This window comes from Toxotes jaculatrix, chromosome 13 (genome assembly GCF_017976425.1).
Source record: "Toxotes jaculatrix isolate fToxJac2 chromosome 13, fToxJac2.pri, whole genome shotgun sequence".
Classification (NCBI taxonomy): domain Eukaryota; kingdom Metazoa; phylum Chordata; class Actinopteri; family Toxotidae; genus Toxotes; species Toxotes jaculatrix.
The window spans coordinates 7,793,600-7,810,366 of NC_054406.1; the positions used below are offsets into that span (position 1 = coordinate 7,793,600).

General features: G+C 39.3%; 2 protein-coding genes across 2 annotated transcripts; both read right to left on the reverse strand.

Annotated features, from left to right (window-relative positions):
• Nucleotides 1-203: 203 nt before the first annotated feature.
• Nucleotides 204-9,332, reverse strand: LOC121192338 (phosphatidylinositol 4-phosphate 5-kinase type-1 alpha-like). The gene is made up of 16 exons (XM_041053988.1): nucleotides 9,200-9,332; nucleotides 8,700-8,859; nucleotides 7,477-7,511; nucleotides 7,191-7,277; nucleotides 6,773-6,903; nucleotides 6,493-6,610; nucleotides 6,029-6,181; nucleotides 5,491-5,790; nucleotides 5,111-5,319; nucleotides 4,885-4,968; nucleotides 4,253-4,301; nucleotides 4,082-4,166; nucleotides 3,816-3,986; nucleotides 3,436-3,652; nucleotides 3,042-3,129; nucleotides 204-2,948 (listed from the first exon to the last, which is right to left on the reverse strand). The coding sequence occupies exons 2-16, from the start codon at nucleotides 8,746-8,748 to the stop codon at nucleotides 2,943-2,945; spliced, it is 1,782 nt and encodes a 593-aa protein (XP_040909922.1). The 5' UTR covers nucleotides 8,749-8,859; nucleotides 9,200-9,332; the 3' UTR covers nucleotides 204-2,942.
• A 1,050-nt stretch (nucleotides 9,333-10,382) lies between these two features.
• On the reverse strand, nucleotides 10,383-11,831 carry ecm1a (extracellular matrix protein 1a). The gene is made up of 4 exons (XM_041053990.1): nucleotides 11,709-11,831; nucleotides 11,355-11,611; nucleotides 10,752-10,957; nucleotides 10,383-10,593 (listed from the first exon to the last, which is right to left on the reverse strand). The coding sequence occupies exons 1-3, from the start codon at nucleotides 11,779-11,781 to the stop codon at nucleotides 10,754-10,756; spliced, it is 534 nt and encodes a 177-aa protein (XP_040909924.1). The 5' UTR covers nucleotides 11,782-11,831; the 3' UTR covers nucleotides 10,383-10,593; nucleotides 10,752-10,753.
• Between the last annotated feature and the right edge of the window lie 4,936 nt (nucleotides 11,832-16,767).

The following is a 16,767-nucleotide window of genomic DNA, read 5'->3' on the forward strand; positions in this document are numbered from 1 at the left end:
CATATAGTAAAAAAAAAAAAGTGACATGGATTTTTGTTTGTTTTAAATAACTTCAGGTACAAGCGTAGAACAACATGATACCCCAAAAGAGCAAGAGAGCAATCTGTGAAAAGGCATTGTCGTGATCCTTGTATACAGATGTACACACATTTGTGGTATACAATTCACAAATAAGTGGAGAGGAATTATAGTATACAGAAAAAATACAGGAGGATTTAACAGTTGCATGCCATAGCTACAGGTTCATTGTGCTAAAGAAAGGCACATTTTAAACCACCATCACCATTAACAAACGTTTTGGAAACCAGAGAAATACATACAGTAATAAATACTATAATAAATATGAATATTTACATGTTTGGTTCATAGGCTGCATGTTTAACTGCTTTGGAGTTTTTACAATAAGGCACAGTTGTAATGTTGGAACAGAACATTGTCTGACAGTTTGATACAATAGCCTAAATAATAAAATAACTTACACATACCATTTACAGGATGTGTGAAAATGCCCAAATGATGCTTGTTCATCTTATGGTTGGAAAATTGTCAAATCACTTGCAATGTATTGCACATTCTATTCATTCATGCATACATATGGTGAGTTAAAGTTACCCAACCATCACATCAAGTTAAAACACAGCGCAACCATTCTGAATGCTAAGACCAACTTGCATCAAACCACCAATACTTTTTGTACCAGTTTTTGTTTACAGGAAAAAGCTGAACACTTTGGTCTTTTTCACTTTCACACATCAGGCAGCCATCACCATATTTTCCTAGTGAAAAAAAAGCAACTATACCATAGATGGGGCCTGTCTCTTTGTCAGCCTCACTTAACACTGAGAATTCTGGATAACTTATCTCACAAAGCTCACACAAATAGTTCTGTTAACCCTGGGTTTCAGCGGTCCAGCTGTGAGTTTGTGCACATGACAGAAGCATAGTTTTTAATTACAAGCTAATCACATGCAACATCAGCGAATCAACAACAGTGACTTTAGTGAGAAAAAGGGTGAATCTGCTTATCCCTGTGAGGAAAATGCAGCAGCAAAAGTTATATTAACATTACAATTAATGCAACTGTGAGTAATAGTGGTTTACAACATACTAAATGCACTGCTTGAATGTAAAAAGCAGGAACATGAGTACATTACAATCAAATACTAAAGGTAATACATCATAAATCAGTGTTAAAATATATATACTTTCTACTCTAGTCTATTAGCAGCCTGGAGAGGAAAGTAATAGATATCTAAAATTTGTGTAATCCATACTATATTTGCTTTATGCATGGTATTTTTTTTTTTCTTCTAGCTGCAGACTACAGAAAATAGTGGAAAAGTGTCAATTAAAAAAATGCAGTTTCTAGTTTTAAGTCCAACCTCTAAACAACCGACACTGCTAATTTTTAATAAAATCAGCTTAGGATGCCCCCCTCCCTTCTCCAAAGTAATAATGGAGAACATTTAAATAACTAAGTAAAATAATAGAAACATCAGTCAGGATAATGCAATACAGTTCAACAACACCACAAACTACAGCCTCTAAAATGTTTGAACCAACACCTCCCGAAAACTGTTTCAACAAAAAATGTAGGCAACTGAGTGTTTAGGAGCTCAGCTGCAGTAAACGCGCATAAGACTGCACTGAACAATCAGGAATGTTAAAACTGTAAATAAAACAAATACATTTATTAAGTCCTGCGACTAACTAGCCATGCTCTGCTTTGTTATTTGTTGCCAGGGTGTGATGCTGGTTATACTGCAAGAACTTACTATCGATATTATTTCCAGTACCATAAATTATAATGGAAAACAAAGCGATTGTGCCAGTTTGTAATAAAGTCACGCTGTTCTCTTTTGTACTTGATTGGTGAGGAGGTGGTTCTTACATTTATATATATAAACTTCTTCTAGCAGGTCCGGTCAGTGGCATTCGTTACCATGGCAACCACTCAAGCTCAAACTCCAGCTCTCATCGTGATACTGAAAAGACGAGGTTTGCTCCAAACGTAGCTGACTAATTCACTACTTCATGAGACAGGCCCCAGGTCACTTTTTGTTGTGTCCGCAACCATCTGAATTATCAATTCATTGGTCACATTTGGTCATAAGCCGTCTAAACACTAAACCTGAAACTGATATCAGATCATACAGTGTAGAAGTAATAAAAAGTGGCATTTTGAATTCACAGTCTCAACAGAATTAAAGGTCCATTAGAACAGCTGGTTAAATAGAAACTGCAAGCTGAGAATCACCTCTCTTTCCAGCATTTACAGTAATCTTAAAAAAAAACTGCAGATTACCATGTATGAATACAATCATTTCTTTAAAAAATAAAAATTATTTATTTAAAAATGTGTTCCCAATCCAGATAATAGGGTGTTGTGTTAGAGCATCTAGGTCAAACATAGAGCAGGAACAGTACCCTCGACACCTGACACTTACAAAGCCAAGAACACATGAGGATCTGCTTCAGCAATTTCACAAAAGACAAATTAAGTCCAAAAACTAGACAATGAATTCAAAGGAACTGGGCTTGAACGAAGGAGTTTTGTTCTCAAATAAGGAAAAGTCCTCATGTTACACTCTACCCTGAACACTGGTTTAGTTGAGCACATCCAAGAACTACCTTTGGGTGTGCATACAAACATTCCTATGAGATGAATAATAGTGTTCAGTAACCACAGCATTAATGTACCTGCAATAACTAGTGTCAGAACACACCCACCTACTAACACACTCATACTATGTTCAGATTTGGAAATCAAAGCGCAAAAATAATAACAAAAAAACATTTAATATCCCACTTGGTGTCGCTAATGCACTTATCCAATTTTGGTACCTCAGATCACACCAAGGAGCTTGTAACATTTCATCCATGCTCATAACATCCTCCGAGGTTGTTTCGGGTTCATTTGAGTCCTGTTCTCTTTCCCACATCTACACCTGTGAACCGAAAGCAATGAGCCCAGTTAGAGAAACACTAACTCTACATAAAGAGAAAAGCCTGAAGAGAAAAATCTGAGAAAGTGAACTTACAGAACATTTGCTTGCGCTAGGAACTATGTCACCGAGTGAGATTACATCCTCTGCACCGATACTTTCTTCGAGAGTCCCACACTGAGCTCTGAAAACACAAAAGGGTAAGTGAATTGAACTTGTATACATTATGATACACTGGGTCAAATTAATACATATTTTTGCAAAGAAATTATCTGTATGATCTGTTTTTCCAACCACTTTCACAAGCCTTTTTCTAAAGAGAACTCTTATTTAGTTTTAATTTTCATGTTTCCTGATGTTTGCCATTTGCCATTAGATGGCCTTTCTAAAGATGATGTACTGATTAGTGAATGAAATAATGACAATGTTCAACAAATGTTTAAATCTATTTACTGCAGACGATTTCTTCATGTGTATTTTTCTCTCTTACCTCTTGGGGGTGCTGTGCTCCTGGTCTTCGTTCAACGTGTTGTCTGAATCCACTTCCACTGACTTAAATGTGTCCTGAGAGTGAGCCACAGGCTGATTTGGGGGAACGAGTCCAGGGTTTCCCAAGGTGGAGGAGACGATGGTTTCAGCAGTGTTGCCAACAGCATTGCTGGGTGGTAAGGTCTTTGGGAGGAGGTCAGGACGACCTGACTGCATGACTGGATGGGATGGGCAGAAAAACTGTTAATACCATGTTGTGAAAGAAGGACTTCACATGCTGGAACACACTGCAAGACCGAACCTCTGCAGTTTTCTGTAAACATCATTTGCTTCCCATACTACAAGTAAAACCTCCCTATTCTCCTTTTCTCCTGCTCTTACTGTTGTCTCCTTCAGTGTCCTCTCTGGTCATCTCAGTGCTGACTTGCTGTTGGAGGAAAGAATGCTGGCTGTTGCTGCTGGTCTGGGTCAACAGAAGAGGCTTGGAGCCAGCTGTTTTTCTAAAAGGACCATGGTTCATCGTACGACGCTTCTTAGACGGGGAGGTTTTCGCTAGATACAAGAGAGAAAATTGTTAATTAAAGAGCCGATGACGTGAGACTTACATTATGTATTCATACTCATCCACAGATACTGTATATACATACATGAGATCTTCTTGAAGACCGTATTGCACATGAACTTCTGAAATCGTTCTGCATAAAAACTTGGTCTGTGTACTGATACAGTATCCTGAAGAAAAGGAATAAGTACAGGTTAATATCTGTAATTTTAAATTTAAAACACGATTGACAGAGACAAGTAGAGGTACTCCTTACCCCATCGTGAACCAGAGATTTCCATGAGTGCTCAAGCTTCTTCGCTAATCTGAAAATCAACATGTAAAGCGTAGATTACTTACAGAACTTATCCGATCAAACACGCTTGGTCTCATATAACACAACAACAGCAGAAACATTAAACTGACAATACATTTTTGTTTGGCCACCAGCTGACCAGTAACATCCGATCATATTCATGCAGTGGAGCCATTAATAACTAACAGTCCTCAGTATTTCTCTGCTAATACTCCCATGCCAGTGCCATTTGCTGCTGCAGCACCACCCTACCCTTCTTCTAAGGTGCTATATTTTTGGTATAGTTCATTTAACTTTAAGATTTAACGTTCATGCGTGTTTATTGGACGGGATTATCTCTAAAATGGTATATTTCTAAGATTAGGTCTATTTTCTTCCATTTTACACACATACCTAGAGTAGTTGTGTGTTGGTTTCTGATTGTGGGGAACCTACACTCATTATTGTGCCTGAAAACATCCTCTGCAGACACAAATGGAGAACTGAATCTGCTGCTGCACTGCTATGCTGTTTTCACTACTGGGGTTATTTAGGCAGTGTGTAAGTGAGTGAATGAGTTGTATGTAGATATACAAAGTGTATGTGCTGTTTACCTGTAGGACTGCAGAATGTCAATGATACCAATGTACACCAACAGCCTCTCGCCTTGTGCGTTCCGTGCTGGTATTCCTCCAGTTCTGTAAAATAAAACAAAAAGAAATATCATTTAGTGCTCTGACATTTCTCTCAGTAAACACCTCCCTGTGACAAGTGAAACTGTTACAAAGCAAACTGCTGCACACATTGTCACTCTATAGCCACAGAAACCCTGTCACTCACTTGTCTTCTGTGTCCAGTGGTCCCATGGTCCCTGACTCTGCCTGGATGGCCTCTATAGCAGTGCTGTACAGGGACTTCTGGCCTTGGGGCTTCCTCTGGTCCATGGCCCCTGCCATCGCCTCTTCACTCACCTGCTCTCGACAGGCCTGATCTACGTTGTGGATTCCCACCAGAAGGCTGTAGTCCATAATCTTGAAACTCTGCAAGAGCTGAATCAAGCAGCACAAGTACAGTAAGACCAGTGTTTGAATAATAGATGAATATGAACTGAAAAATGTGGATATTTTTTATAAGTAGACTGTATGTTTTATCTGAAACGAATTTGACAATATCATGCTTGTAGAATCATGTTTGGAAAGACATTTTTTACTAGTTCTCACTAGACAGTCTCTCTGGAGCGTCTTGCAAACGGCACTGTACTTGTCCCCCTCCAGTAACACCCCCTCAGGCATGTACTGCATGAAATCCAGGTCCTTGTATGTGGGTACAGCCTTTTCTCTCTCTTTAGCCGAGGCCCGTCTCTTATATGTGGAGCCCTTCAGATCATACTTGAGGTGCATTCGTACAGCACTCGGGAGCAGATTGTTCATGACTGCAATACGGATGTTTTTACCCGCGGCCTGGACACAGTAGAGTCCATAAAACTTTGGTAATAAGGTCCGCTTGTTCTGGTTCAGGTTCTAGAGGAGAAAAGAGGAGGAGGGTAAAATATTAATACAGGATTAAACAAGTATCAGTATAATTCATTAGATAAAACTATCGTCCAACTATCAAAATAATTGAATGAATAATTGCGGTTTTATTTGTAATGTGTGTTAAATGGACAAGAGGAAAATGATTAGGAGCCAGTCCATAGTCTCACTCCACATTTATTAAGCTGACATCATCTTGCATCTGTAGTCCCTCACTGGATCTTACCATAAAGTATCCTGGAAGCAATTTCTGGAGAAATTCTGCCTCTTTGTGCTGCACTGTTTTAATGATGTACTCATCATCATTTGAGACGTAGAAAAGAGATCCACTTGCTCCAGAGTTTGACAGCTCAATCAGCTGCTCATTACACAGAGAATACTGTAAGCAGACCACAGCACAGTGTGGTTAGACACATGATAACAAATCCAGGCAGCAAGACAAACACACAGTGTTACATGTAGGGAAAGATCAACATTTAGCTGTGCCTTTACACTGTCAGCAGCTCCACCTCTAGTGTGTCAATATTTCCATAGTTTCACTCTTTCCAGTTCCTCAATCACTTATTTGTTCCTACAGTTCACAGATCGTTCCCTTTATTCAGGCTTTTTATTGTTCTAATTTTTCTTTCTTTTCTTTTCTTTCTTTTTGCACATTTTTAAGTATGATGGATGCTGAGTAAACAAGAATACCATGTAGTCATCAGGCCGGATGCCAAACATCTCCCTGAAATAGCGAAAGGCAATAGGGGCGTATGTCTTGAATCTGAAGTCTCCATAGTGGTGCGCTGGTGTCAGGTTGCTGCCCTCACTGCCAGTAAAAAACAGAAGAGTCACAAGATTACACCACATACAAGGAAGGTCAAGTAAAGGAATATTAATGTAATACACAAAATATTCTGATACAAGAAATAAACCTTGAAATTAAATATCTTCTCAACTTATCATTACTTCATAATCTAAAAAGACTCACTGGGGGAAGAAGATGCTTTCCACCACTTCAAAATCCTGCAGCAGCACATCTCTCTCCGGTTTTTGGCTTAAGCTGCCCACCGTGTGCGTGATGCCTAACTGGATAGCACCTTTCAGGGCTGATGAGGTTGTCTGCAAGAAAGAGAAAACTAACATGTATCAAAGTCATTCATCTTTCAACCAAAAACTCCAAACATTACCTTTACAAACTGAATGTCTGTGGGTTTTGGACTGTTAGTCAGAGAAAACAAGACGTGACAAAGTCACCTCTGGCTGATCGTGGACATTTTTCATTTCATTAGACGAAGCAATTAATCAAGAAAATAATTAGCGGATCAACAGATACGGAAAATAAGCATTAGTCACAGCTTTAAAAGTTAGCGACTGTAAATGTGAGTCAGTCAATGATGAGCTCCCACCTTCTTGTACGTGGTCTCCCCAGTGGGATCAATTCCACGATGGCCGATCGTTTTTTTCATGTTCTGAGACATGTAAGTGCCTGAACCCTGTCAATTGAAACATGGCAGAAGGGAGATTTACAAGAGGCAAAACTGATTGCAATATTTTTCAAAGAGGAAGAAAAAGAGGATGTGTCAGCTAAATATCAGTAAATTCGAAACTGTTACAGATGAACGCAATTTGTGTTTCCTAACTGACCCAGTGGTGAATTACGCATTTCCTCGAAGCAAATCCGTTATTTCTTACCTCAGTAGAAGCATTTTTTCGAGTCCCAGTCGAATCTGGACACAGAAAAGAGAGGAAACTTACAAGTTACACAAGAAATGCACAGGAAGGAAGGAAAATGAGTTAATCAAACAAATGCAATTCTCACACTGTGCATTAATATCACACAACACAGGCTGAAAAAAGTTACATCAACCTCTGATGCTGTAAACAAAGAGTGCAGCCAAGCTGTGACGCAAGCATGCAGACGCACCTCGTTCGTTACCTCTGAGAGAAGACAGTGTCCTCCAAAACTGACTCCGCAGATCTTTGCGTGCAATGGGAGGAATTATATAAGTATGCTATCACTATTACAGTGAGTTCATACAGTGTCAATAAATGTCCTGGTCTCTATAATACAAAGTGGTGTTCCTGGGAGTCCAACGTCAACATTATAAATCAATGCTGGAGTAGTTTTATAAAGTCTGAGAGAATAACCCTGATGATGTCGTAGCGATGTCTTCAGGGTTATCTCGTCTATGAATTTCATCAGATTATTAATTTAAAACAAAAAGTGTGTCTCACAAACTTGGGGTGTGGAATTTAAAAGTTTTGTGTATTTATCAAGCTAGGAGGGTTTAAAATATATATGTTATTGGTTAAATTATGGGAAATGTAGCATTTTTGAAGCTTGACCTACAGTAGGGAACAAAACAGACTATATTGTCCTTCGGTTCTTTGATTTTGACCACTGACCATGAGAAATTTCTTATTTTGAGCAACTGTCAAACCTTAATCAGTTCACTCCAATTCCTCTTTTCAGAAGCTGGAGCCTGTTCAGTTATTAAACTAGCTTCAATTGCCACCAAACTGACTAATCTATTAATCGACTGATAATTTCAGCTCTGAGCTTACATACAGATGAAAAGATTAATTTAATGATTTAAATATCATATGAGCTTTTCTTGGGTGTGGGATGAGCAGGTGAAGTAATTCATAACAAGTCTCAGATAAATGTACTGAAGTAAAGACTATAACATTTCCTTCTGAAATGTAGTGAAGTAGAAGAAGAAAGTGGCATGAAATGACAACATTCAAGTAAAGTTGAAGTACTTTACATCTGTACTTGAGTAAATGTACATAGTTACTTTCCACCACTGATCTGTATCAGCTAAGTAAGAAACTGAAACTAAACAAAAACAAAAACATAACAATCTGATAGATCCCTTTAAATGGAAGCTGGTGTATAATAACACAGCACTTACTGCCAGTGTGGCCCTGCAGCCCTGGAGGCTCCTCTGCAGCTGTGGCCATTCAGAGCAGTAACTGAACTCAGACCTGTCTGTGGTGAAGCTCAGATCCCGAGTCTCTCCTTGTCAGATCCGTCGGAGAAAGAGCACTTACTTACTTCCAGTAGGTGGGGACCTGTGGGAACGAACAGGAATTCATTAACAAAAAGAAGAAAACCCTCCTGATGACTTCACGCCACAAATATTGACAACGGCCACGTTGACTTTCTCTGCTGATAGAGGAACTGATCTGGATATAAACTGTATGCTGAATAATGTAACTCAGGGAAGCGGTACTGAGTGATAACACCAGTGCATGTTGCAAGAGGCTAGCACAATAGCTACCGGGATGCCTGGATTACGACATTTAACGAAAAACAGGCTAGCTGCTAACTCTGCTTTAACTTTTCTAACTTAAACCAAGCCAATCACACTAATAACTTAGCAAAAACAACCCAAACAAATAGCCCACTCACTCGAAAATCTCGGGGAGGACTTGTCGCAGGTTCCGGGGAACGAAAATATGAAACTCTTCTGTTCTAAAGGCACAGTTTTTTCCCCCCCTTAAACTAATAAACAAGGAAGCAGTGCGGAAGCAGCAGTTTTCTGTTCTGCTCTGCTAACCAGAGCAAGCACAGCATTTCCGGTATAAAAGAATGATTTCAGAATAAAATAAAGTGTCACTATAACACAATTTGTTCAAATCAACACCACCGAAAAACATTACCACCTTATTGTGTACTTCACTCGCAAATAAATACAAATATATGTAATTTGTTTACTACGCTTTAAACATTCGAACTTAATAAAACACAAATATACAGTACTGTGCAAAAGTCTAAGGAACTTAAAGTAAAATGATGATTTCGAAGATGAGGCCATGAAAAGAGGCAGTAAACAGAAAAGTCAAATCAGTATTTGGTTAGTTTGTTTAAGCAAATATTGATTAAAACAGCACCAGTTCTCCTTGGTACACCCGCACCCTGTTTTCAGGGTACTTGACAGGAATCTGTGGATTTAGGCTGTCTCAGTGTCTTCTGTGTCTGCATATGCCTGCATGACAAATAAGCATCTAAACATCTAAAGTGCCTAAACCTTTACACATCGCTGTATGTTAAGAGATTGTGATCTAAAGCCATTATTTTGCAAAGTAACAAATGACCAAAACTGTTAGAAGGAATGAAAAAAAGAGAAAACCAGTCTTTGCCTTTGAAATTCATGTATAAAGCCTTGTGCAGGTCATTTGCACTACAAAACAGCAGATCCTTTGAGTTTCCTGTGTAAAGATAATCTATCATTCAAAACATCATGTATCTGAAGTTCTTCATAGATAATGTATTTAAAATCTTAAACTTCAAAATAATCATCAACCTGTTACAACACATTGCTATTAAGGATGGGCAGCTCACTCAAACATTTCTCACTGATTAATGACCACATGCAACAGTGACCCATGGTGGAGACTAGTTTCATTACATGTACAAATAGCGTGAATCTTTTATTAAATGAATGCAAGGATGGACAAAAAACCTGCAAATTTATTTCAAAACTCAGCAGTTTTTGTTGTCTTTGAAGGTGCTAACCGGATGTTTCTCCAAAGTTAAGTCAAGTCTTCTACAGGCGACATGATCAGTAACAAAAAACACATGAGAACTTGTATATTTTATTTTAGTCTTTATTTTTCCTACAGACTATACATGTCAGAAATAGTGAAAGTGAACATTTGGAAATGCAGTTTCTTGCAGTGTGACAAAGCTTGGTTAAAACATAGAGCTGACAAAATAAAAACTGTTTTGTGCTTTTATGGTCCTGACACAGCAGAAATCAAACCAGTGTGTCCTGTCTTCTTCTGAGCACCTAAGGCAAAGACCTGCAGAAAAAAATACAGAGCCTTAGTTCAGCATTATTTTCTGTATCTGACCAGTGAAGTTAGCAAAGTTATCACCAATAGATACTTTTACCTAACTGTTTTGTTCTGTTTTGTTTTACTCTCTGTGTATTTTTATATTGCAATGAGTTATTTTTTACCTTCAGCAAGTGTTTGGGTTGAAGGTGAATCCCAGCTCCTCGGGGACTTGGGGTGCAGTGTAGCCTGGTGTTGGGTAGTAGTTTGGGTTTGGCAGCTCGCTGTCAAAGCACGTCCAGCGTGCGTCTCCTTTGTCCTCACAGCACTCAAAAGGGAGAGTCATAGTGGCATATTCTTCCACACAGAACTGAGACAGAGCTTGTTTCCACTGTAAGGAAAAAATGTCAGTGTCACAAGGTTGTATTTCATCTCAACCAGAGAAAAATACAGTTACCCTCACAAATCCTCATCATCCTGTGTTCACTCAGTTAAATCTATTCCTTTTTACAAAAGAACAGGAAACTACTTTGCCTTTCCGTGTTAAAAAACAGCATACTATCATATTTTACCCAAACACTGATGGCTATAGACAGAACAGTCATGTGTCCTCACCTTAAACATTCATTTATATTAATTAACAAATCATAACAGGCATCTCTCCTAAACATGTGCAACATAATGTCGCATTCTCTGTCAGCTGTCACAGTTGTGTCTCTCTGTAATGGTCTTTGGATTGTGGACTCCATTTCCCCCCCAAACACACACAAACACAGTGAGAGACTCACAGCTTGTTGGGCACAGCAGAGGATCTGGTGACTCTGCTGTGCCACTCGTCCACTGCAGCACAAACTGTACCATGACTCCAGACGGTTGATGGCATTTCCACGGCGGCGAAAGTGACTGGCACTGGAGCGTGGGAAGAAGCTGGCCGGGTATCTGGGTCGACCCTGACCCTGATGGCAAATGGCAGCGAGGTTTTGAGCCGTGGGCCGGGCGGGCGGGAAAGGAACGTCAGGTTCATTGAGAGACTTGATTTGGCTCTCTGTGGAAATCAAACAGACAGAAACACAGAGGTACAAAACAGTGCAAGTGGAAGAATAAATTAAGCATAAATACTCAAAAAATCTAGGTGATATTACCTCCCACATCTGCACCATAAAGAGTCAGCAGTGCAACTATCCAAAATCCTGTGAGGACTCCAACTGAAGACATAGCTGAATGGTGGATTGGTGGGAGCTGAATTTTGAAAAGGCAGATTTCTCTCCAACATGTATTGTGACTGGACCAGCAACCAGCTTATATGGGCGAGGGAAGTGAGTCTGTGGGTGTGAAATGCTTGGAAGTAGGGGTGGAAGGGGTGAAGGGAATTGGTTGTGTGTGTTCGTGTGGGGGGGTAACATAATGTTGGGAAATGTCAACTTTAGTCATATCTGCTGGCATTTGCAATGTGCAAAACAATTCCTGCAAGGTCCCAAGGTCGGTCTTGAAATCTTTGGTCGCTGGAAGACTGAGAAAGCAAAATATCTGGTCATGGCACAGGCTGGCATGTTTATCAAAACTTAACTGACCTTTCGGTAAACTCCCTCAGTTCCTGTCTTCAGAAACAGGCTCATCACGCCTCCCGTTATCAAAAGATGGTTTGCACTCACCAAAAAATGCTGAAGGTCTCGTGTTGTTTTGACTTTCTTTGTGTGAGTGGAATGAAGGAAGAACTTGTTCGAATGAAGGAAGAACTTGTTCAAAATCAGAGAATCCCTTTTTGTTTTTCACTCCCTAAAATCTAGACCCTTCTCACACAGTTACTTCTGCTGTCTGCACTGTGCTGACAAGCAGCATTGATTGATTGAAACTCTGCTTTTTTCCAGTTAACATTAGAAACATTTTTATCTTTGTTTAACATATATTATCAATTTATTTCAACATTAACAATGACTTTCCATCAATATTTGATTGGACTGTCGGGGTGTGACCTCAGATATCGACCATTCATCCACCCCTAAAATATGCAGTGTTATCACCAGTGATATCTGAGGCTGTCAAATTGTTACTCAATAGATTTATGTCCGGTTGCTACTTGTACTGTGTAAGCGTTGCTCCACTGAAATACAGATTTTATTTAGTTCATTGTTTTAATTTTCCGCTGTCCTTGGACAGGAGACAGGTCTTGACTTTTATTCCCCCACATTTTTCTAATTTAACTTTCAGACTAAATTGAAATGTTACACTTACCAGTAAATGTTAAATATTTGAATGGAAAAATCCAATCCCACGCACACCTCAATAAAATCACCCCATGTTCATATTCATCATATCGCCTGTGATAAGTATCTATGATGTAAGCCTATTACTTTCATTTAAGTCAAACTTTTGAATGGTCTGAACTCGAAGCTATTGCATGTGTGTAACAATGTGTAAGATTTAATATATATTTAATTAAGCCTTGCTATCAGGTCAGAACCTAATTCTCAGATAAGAATCCATTCTTCACGAAATAAGTAACGTCTCCTGTCTTATAAAATCTTATAAAGCTCCTGGACAACATGAAAAAGGCAGCTCCTGTGAAGCCTTAAACAAGATCCTGACAAGTTGACATTTTTTCACGACAACTGACAAATGTCCTTATACAAAGAGAACATTTAGCCAAGTGATTAGTTGGTTGGTGACTTGGCATCCGAGCAGGAAACGTGACACCTTGTCCCTGATTGGCTTTCTCTGAGTCACCAAGACATATAAAAGGGCATCAGTCGAGATGCCATTTATCCAGATCGTAGGTTTTCTGGTTCAGGTAAGATTCATTTGCAAATTATTGTCACTATACATTTTAATGATGATTTTTTTGAGGTGGCTGAAGGATAAATACCTACAAATCTTTGACTGGTAAATCTGTATGTAACAGCATACAGTGACTTTAGTTTTAGTGGCTCGGAGACAAACTTCTTCATTTCTCACAAACCTAGAATGTGGTATATCACAGTATTTCTCGAACTTGTTGATGCTCTGATGAAGACTTTCCGTGCATGTTGGAAGAAGGTGAAGTTGTACCAGAAATTGCTTCTTTGCTTCTTGTCAGTTAGATTTACCAACATGATTTTGGTGTTTATGTCATACTATCAGTTTTATGATCTCTGGGCTGCTGCCTGTTTTCCCAAATACATTCCCTTGTTTTATTAAACTGAACGTGTTTTCCATGTGTGTATCTATGCCTGTTGTCCTAATACTGGATGGCTAATTTTGGTGATGTGTATGCATTATTTTAGGTTTAACAATGAAAGGGCTGGTCTGGTGTGTAGTGGGTGTACTGGTGACTGGTAAGTCAACAAAAGAAGGCAAATTATTATTACAACACATCCATAAAATGTCTGAAAGTAGAGAACTATCTAATAAATTTATATAGTGTAGTTGTATGCTACCAGTTGTATTACACTTAATATGTATTATTCCCATATTTAAATTTTCACTGTGAACTTTATAAACTATCAGAACAATAGGTTATTGCATTTAACAGTGGTGGAAAGTAACTAAGTAACTTTACTCATGAACTTTCTTGAGCACAGTTTTGTGTTTCGTGTACTTAACTTTAGTATTTCCATTTCCTGTTTTCTTCTGTCACACTTCCTTTCCACTACATTTTGGTGGCAACTATTGTAGTTTTTACTCAACCACATTTATTTGATAACTTTAGTCACTAGTATCTCTGCAGATTCAGATTATTGATACAAAATAAAATCATGCATACATTAACATAAGTGAAAATTTACCTGCTTCCAGCAGTAAATAAAGTGATTAAACTTAAACCTTTTTACTTTTACTTCTGGTGATTCAGGTACATTTTTTGAGCTAATACTTTTAGTACTTCTTACAAAACTGTTTTTTTGTTTTTTTGTTTTTTTTACACTGTGACATTGCTACTATTACTTAACTATAAGATGTGAGTACTTCTTCTACCACTGACATTTAATGACAAAATGATGTTATACTTTTGAACTTTTTCTAACCTACTTTTCATCCTTGTGGTGTTTGCAGGGCTCTGCTCTGCTTTACCAGCAGGAAGAGAGTTTGCCACATCTTTCATGCAAAACCTTGGGAAAGATGATAGCGAAACTCGTTTCTTGGTGGAGGTTGCAGCTCTGCCCTCTTCACAAGGCAGCACCAAGGTCAAGGTGACAGCTGTGGGTGAGGCCTATGAGAAGGAAATTGATCCTGGAAAGAGTGTGTCCTTCAAGCTACCCGACAGCGTAGAGATGAAAGGCAGTAAAAAGTTCCGTCAGACTGTGCTGATCGAGGCTAACCAAGATGTCACTGTGATGTCTCTCAACTTCAAAAAATACACAGCAGACACCTCTGTGGTTTACCCAGTAAAGGACTGGGGTACTGAGTACCTCATATTCACTCCTTCCAGCTCTCAGAGAGACACCTTTAAAGAATTTTCTATCACCAACCACAAGGAGCCCAACACAGTTGAGATCTTTCTGCAGGGGTCAGTCAAATTCCAGGAGAAATATTATAGGAGAGGAAGCAAGATGACCATAAAGCTAGAGCCATTTGAGACCGTTCAGATTCAGAGTCAGGATAACCTGAGTGGCACTAAAGTAGTCTCACACCTTCCTGTTGCTGTCTCCTCGGGACACAGCTGTGTTCAGAAATACACCTCCTGCAACCACGTCTATGAACAACTTCTTCCTGTAAACAGCTGGGGGAAAGAATTCATCATTGCACCTCTGCCTTATCATAACATCCTTACTTCTTTACATGACAGTGTTTTCGTCCAAGCCTCCCAGCCCACCAAAATTACAGTGAATGTTAATGGAAAGATCCAGAGTTACAATATGTTTGCAGGACAAACTCTTGAGCTCTACTCTCATTGGCCAAGTGCAATATATCTGACATCTGAGAAGGGTATCCAGGTCCTATTTGAATTCAACGGCGGCCCTGATGACACACTGGAGTATTTTGATCCCTTCCTGATGACTATACTTCCCACAAATCATTTTAGCACTTCCTACTCCCTGGAGGGACAGGGTGATTTCTACAACAATATTATAGTTGTGGCTCGAAACAAAGACCTGGATGCCATCAAAATTGATCCTGAGCCTCAGTCTACTAACTTTAACTGGCAAAAAGTAGATGGGACTGATTTCTCCTGGGCTGAAATGTACTATAGCACCGGGGCAAGCTTCTATCAGATATCTCACCCCAGCTCCCCATTTGGCGTCTACAGTTTTGGTGTTGCTTATGCAAATGGGTATGGATCCCCTGCATCTGCTGACCCAGCAGGTAAGTAGAAAGAATCAGTCCCATATATATAGTGTAATACAAAGTGTAGCATAACGCAGCATATAGCACTGTAAACTAAATTAAAGAAAGCATGGCATAACTAAGACTGGCTTGTGACGTAACATAAAATAGCTTGGTACAGTACACCATGCCATAGCATAGCATAACATAGTATTTAACAGTGCAACACAACATAGACTATAATAACCATGCATAACATAGCATAACAATGTTGTTTAGTAAAATGTACTTGTAAATGGCTCATGTGTCCTCTGTTCTTCTTATGTTGTGTTAGAGAAATATGACTGCAGCACCATGAAATGCTCTGAAGATCAAGTGTGCCAGATGAAAGGAAACTCCCCAACATGTGTCAAAAAACCTCCACTCATCAAAGCAGGTACCTGCTGGGCCATGGGCGATCCACACTACCGCACATTTGATGGCAATTACTACAACTTCATGGGCAACTGCACCTACACAATGGTCAAGAACTGCTATGTTGGGGAAGACCATCCAGCTTTTGAAGTTGATGCTCACAATGACAAAAGTACTGGTTCAAAAGTCACATTTGTCGGCAAGGTGATCATTAAGGTCTATGGGTACACTATTACCATAGTACGATCGGAGTTTGGCCTTGTGAGGGTGAGTGAAGTCTTTTAACAAACTGGACTGCTTATGTTATTCATGGAATCTGTGGTGAAATGTTATTCAGTCAATTAATTCAGAAACATTTGTGAATCTGTTTTAGATGAACTACACATTGTGGAATCTCCCTATCAACCTGGGCGATGGCAAGGTGACGCTATCCCAGAGCGGCCTGTCTGTCATTGTGGAGACAGATTTTGGCCTGACTGTGCAGTATGACTGGAAGGAGTATCTTGTCATCACAGTGCCAGGCAGTTTTTCTGGCAAGGTGTGTGGCTT

What these genes read in the sequence shown, in the direction of transcription:
- LOC121192338 (XM_041053988.1), bottom strand. Translation starts at nt 8,748, where the DNA reads ATGGCCACAGCTGCAGAGGAGCCTCCAGGGCTGCAGGGCCACACTGGC. An exon ending in GAAAAAATGCTTCTACTGAG is followed by an intron (nt 7,278 to 7,476) that starts GTAAGAAATAAC and finishes TTCAATTGACAG; the next exon opens with GGTTCAGGCACTTACATGTC. An exon ending in GAGCACAGCACCCCCAAGAG is followed by an intron (nt 3,130 to 3,435) that starts GTAAGAGAGAAA and finishes TTGTGTTTTCAG; the next exon opens with AGCTCAGTGTGGGACTCTCG.
- ecm1a (XM_041053990.1), bottom strand. Translation starts at nt 11,781, where the DNA reads ATGTCTTCAGTTGGAGTCCTCACAGGATTTTGGATAGTTGCACTGCTG. An exon ending in TTATGGTGCAGATGTGGGAG is followed by an intron (nt 11,612 to 11,708) that starts GTAATATCACCT and finishes TGATTTCCACAG; the next exon opens with AGAGCCAAATCAAGTCTCTC. An exon ending in TCTGCTGTGCCCAACAAGCT is followed by an intron (nt 10,958 to 11,354) that starts GTGAGTCTCTCA and finishes TTTTCCTTACAG; the next exon opens with TGGAAACAAGCTCTGTCTCA.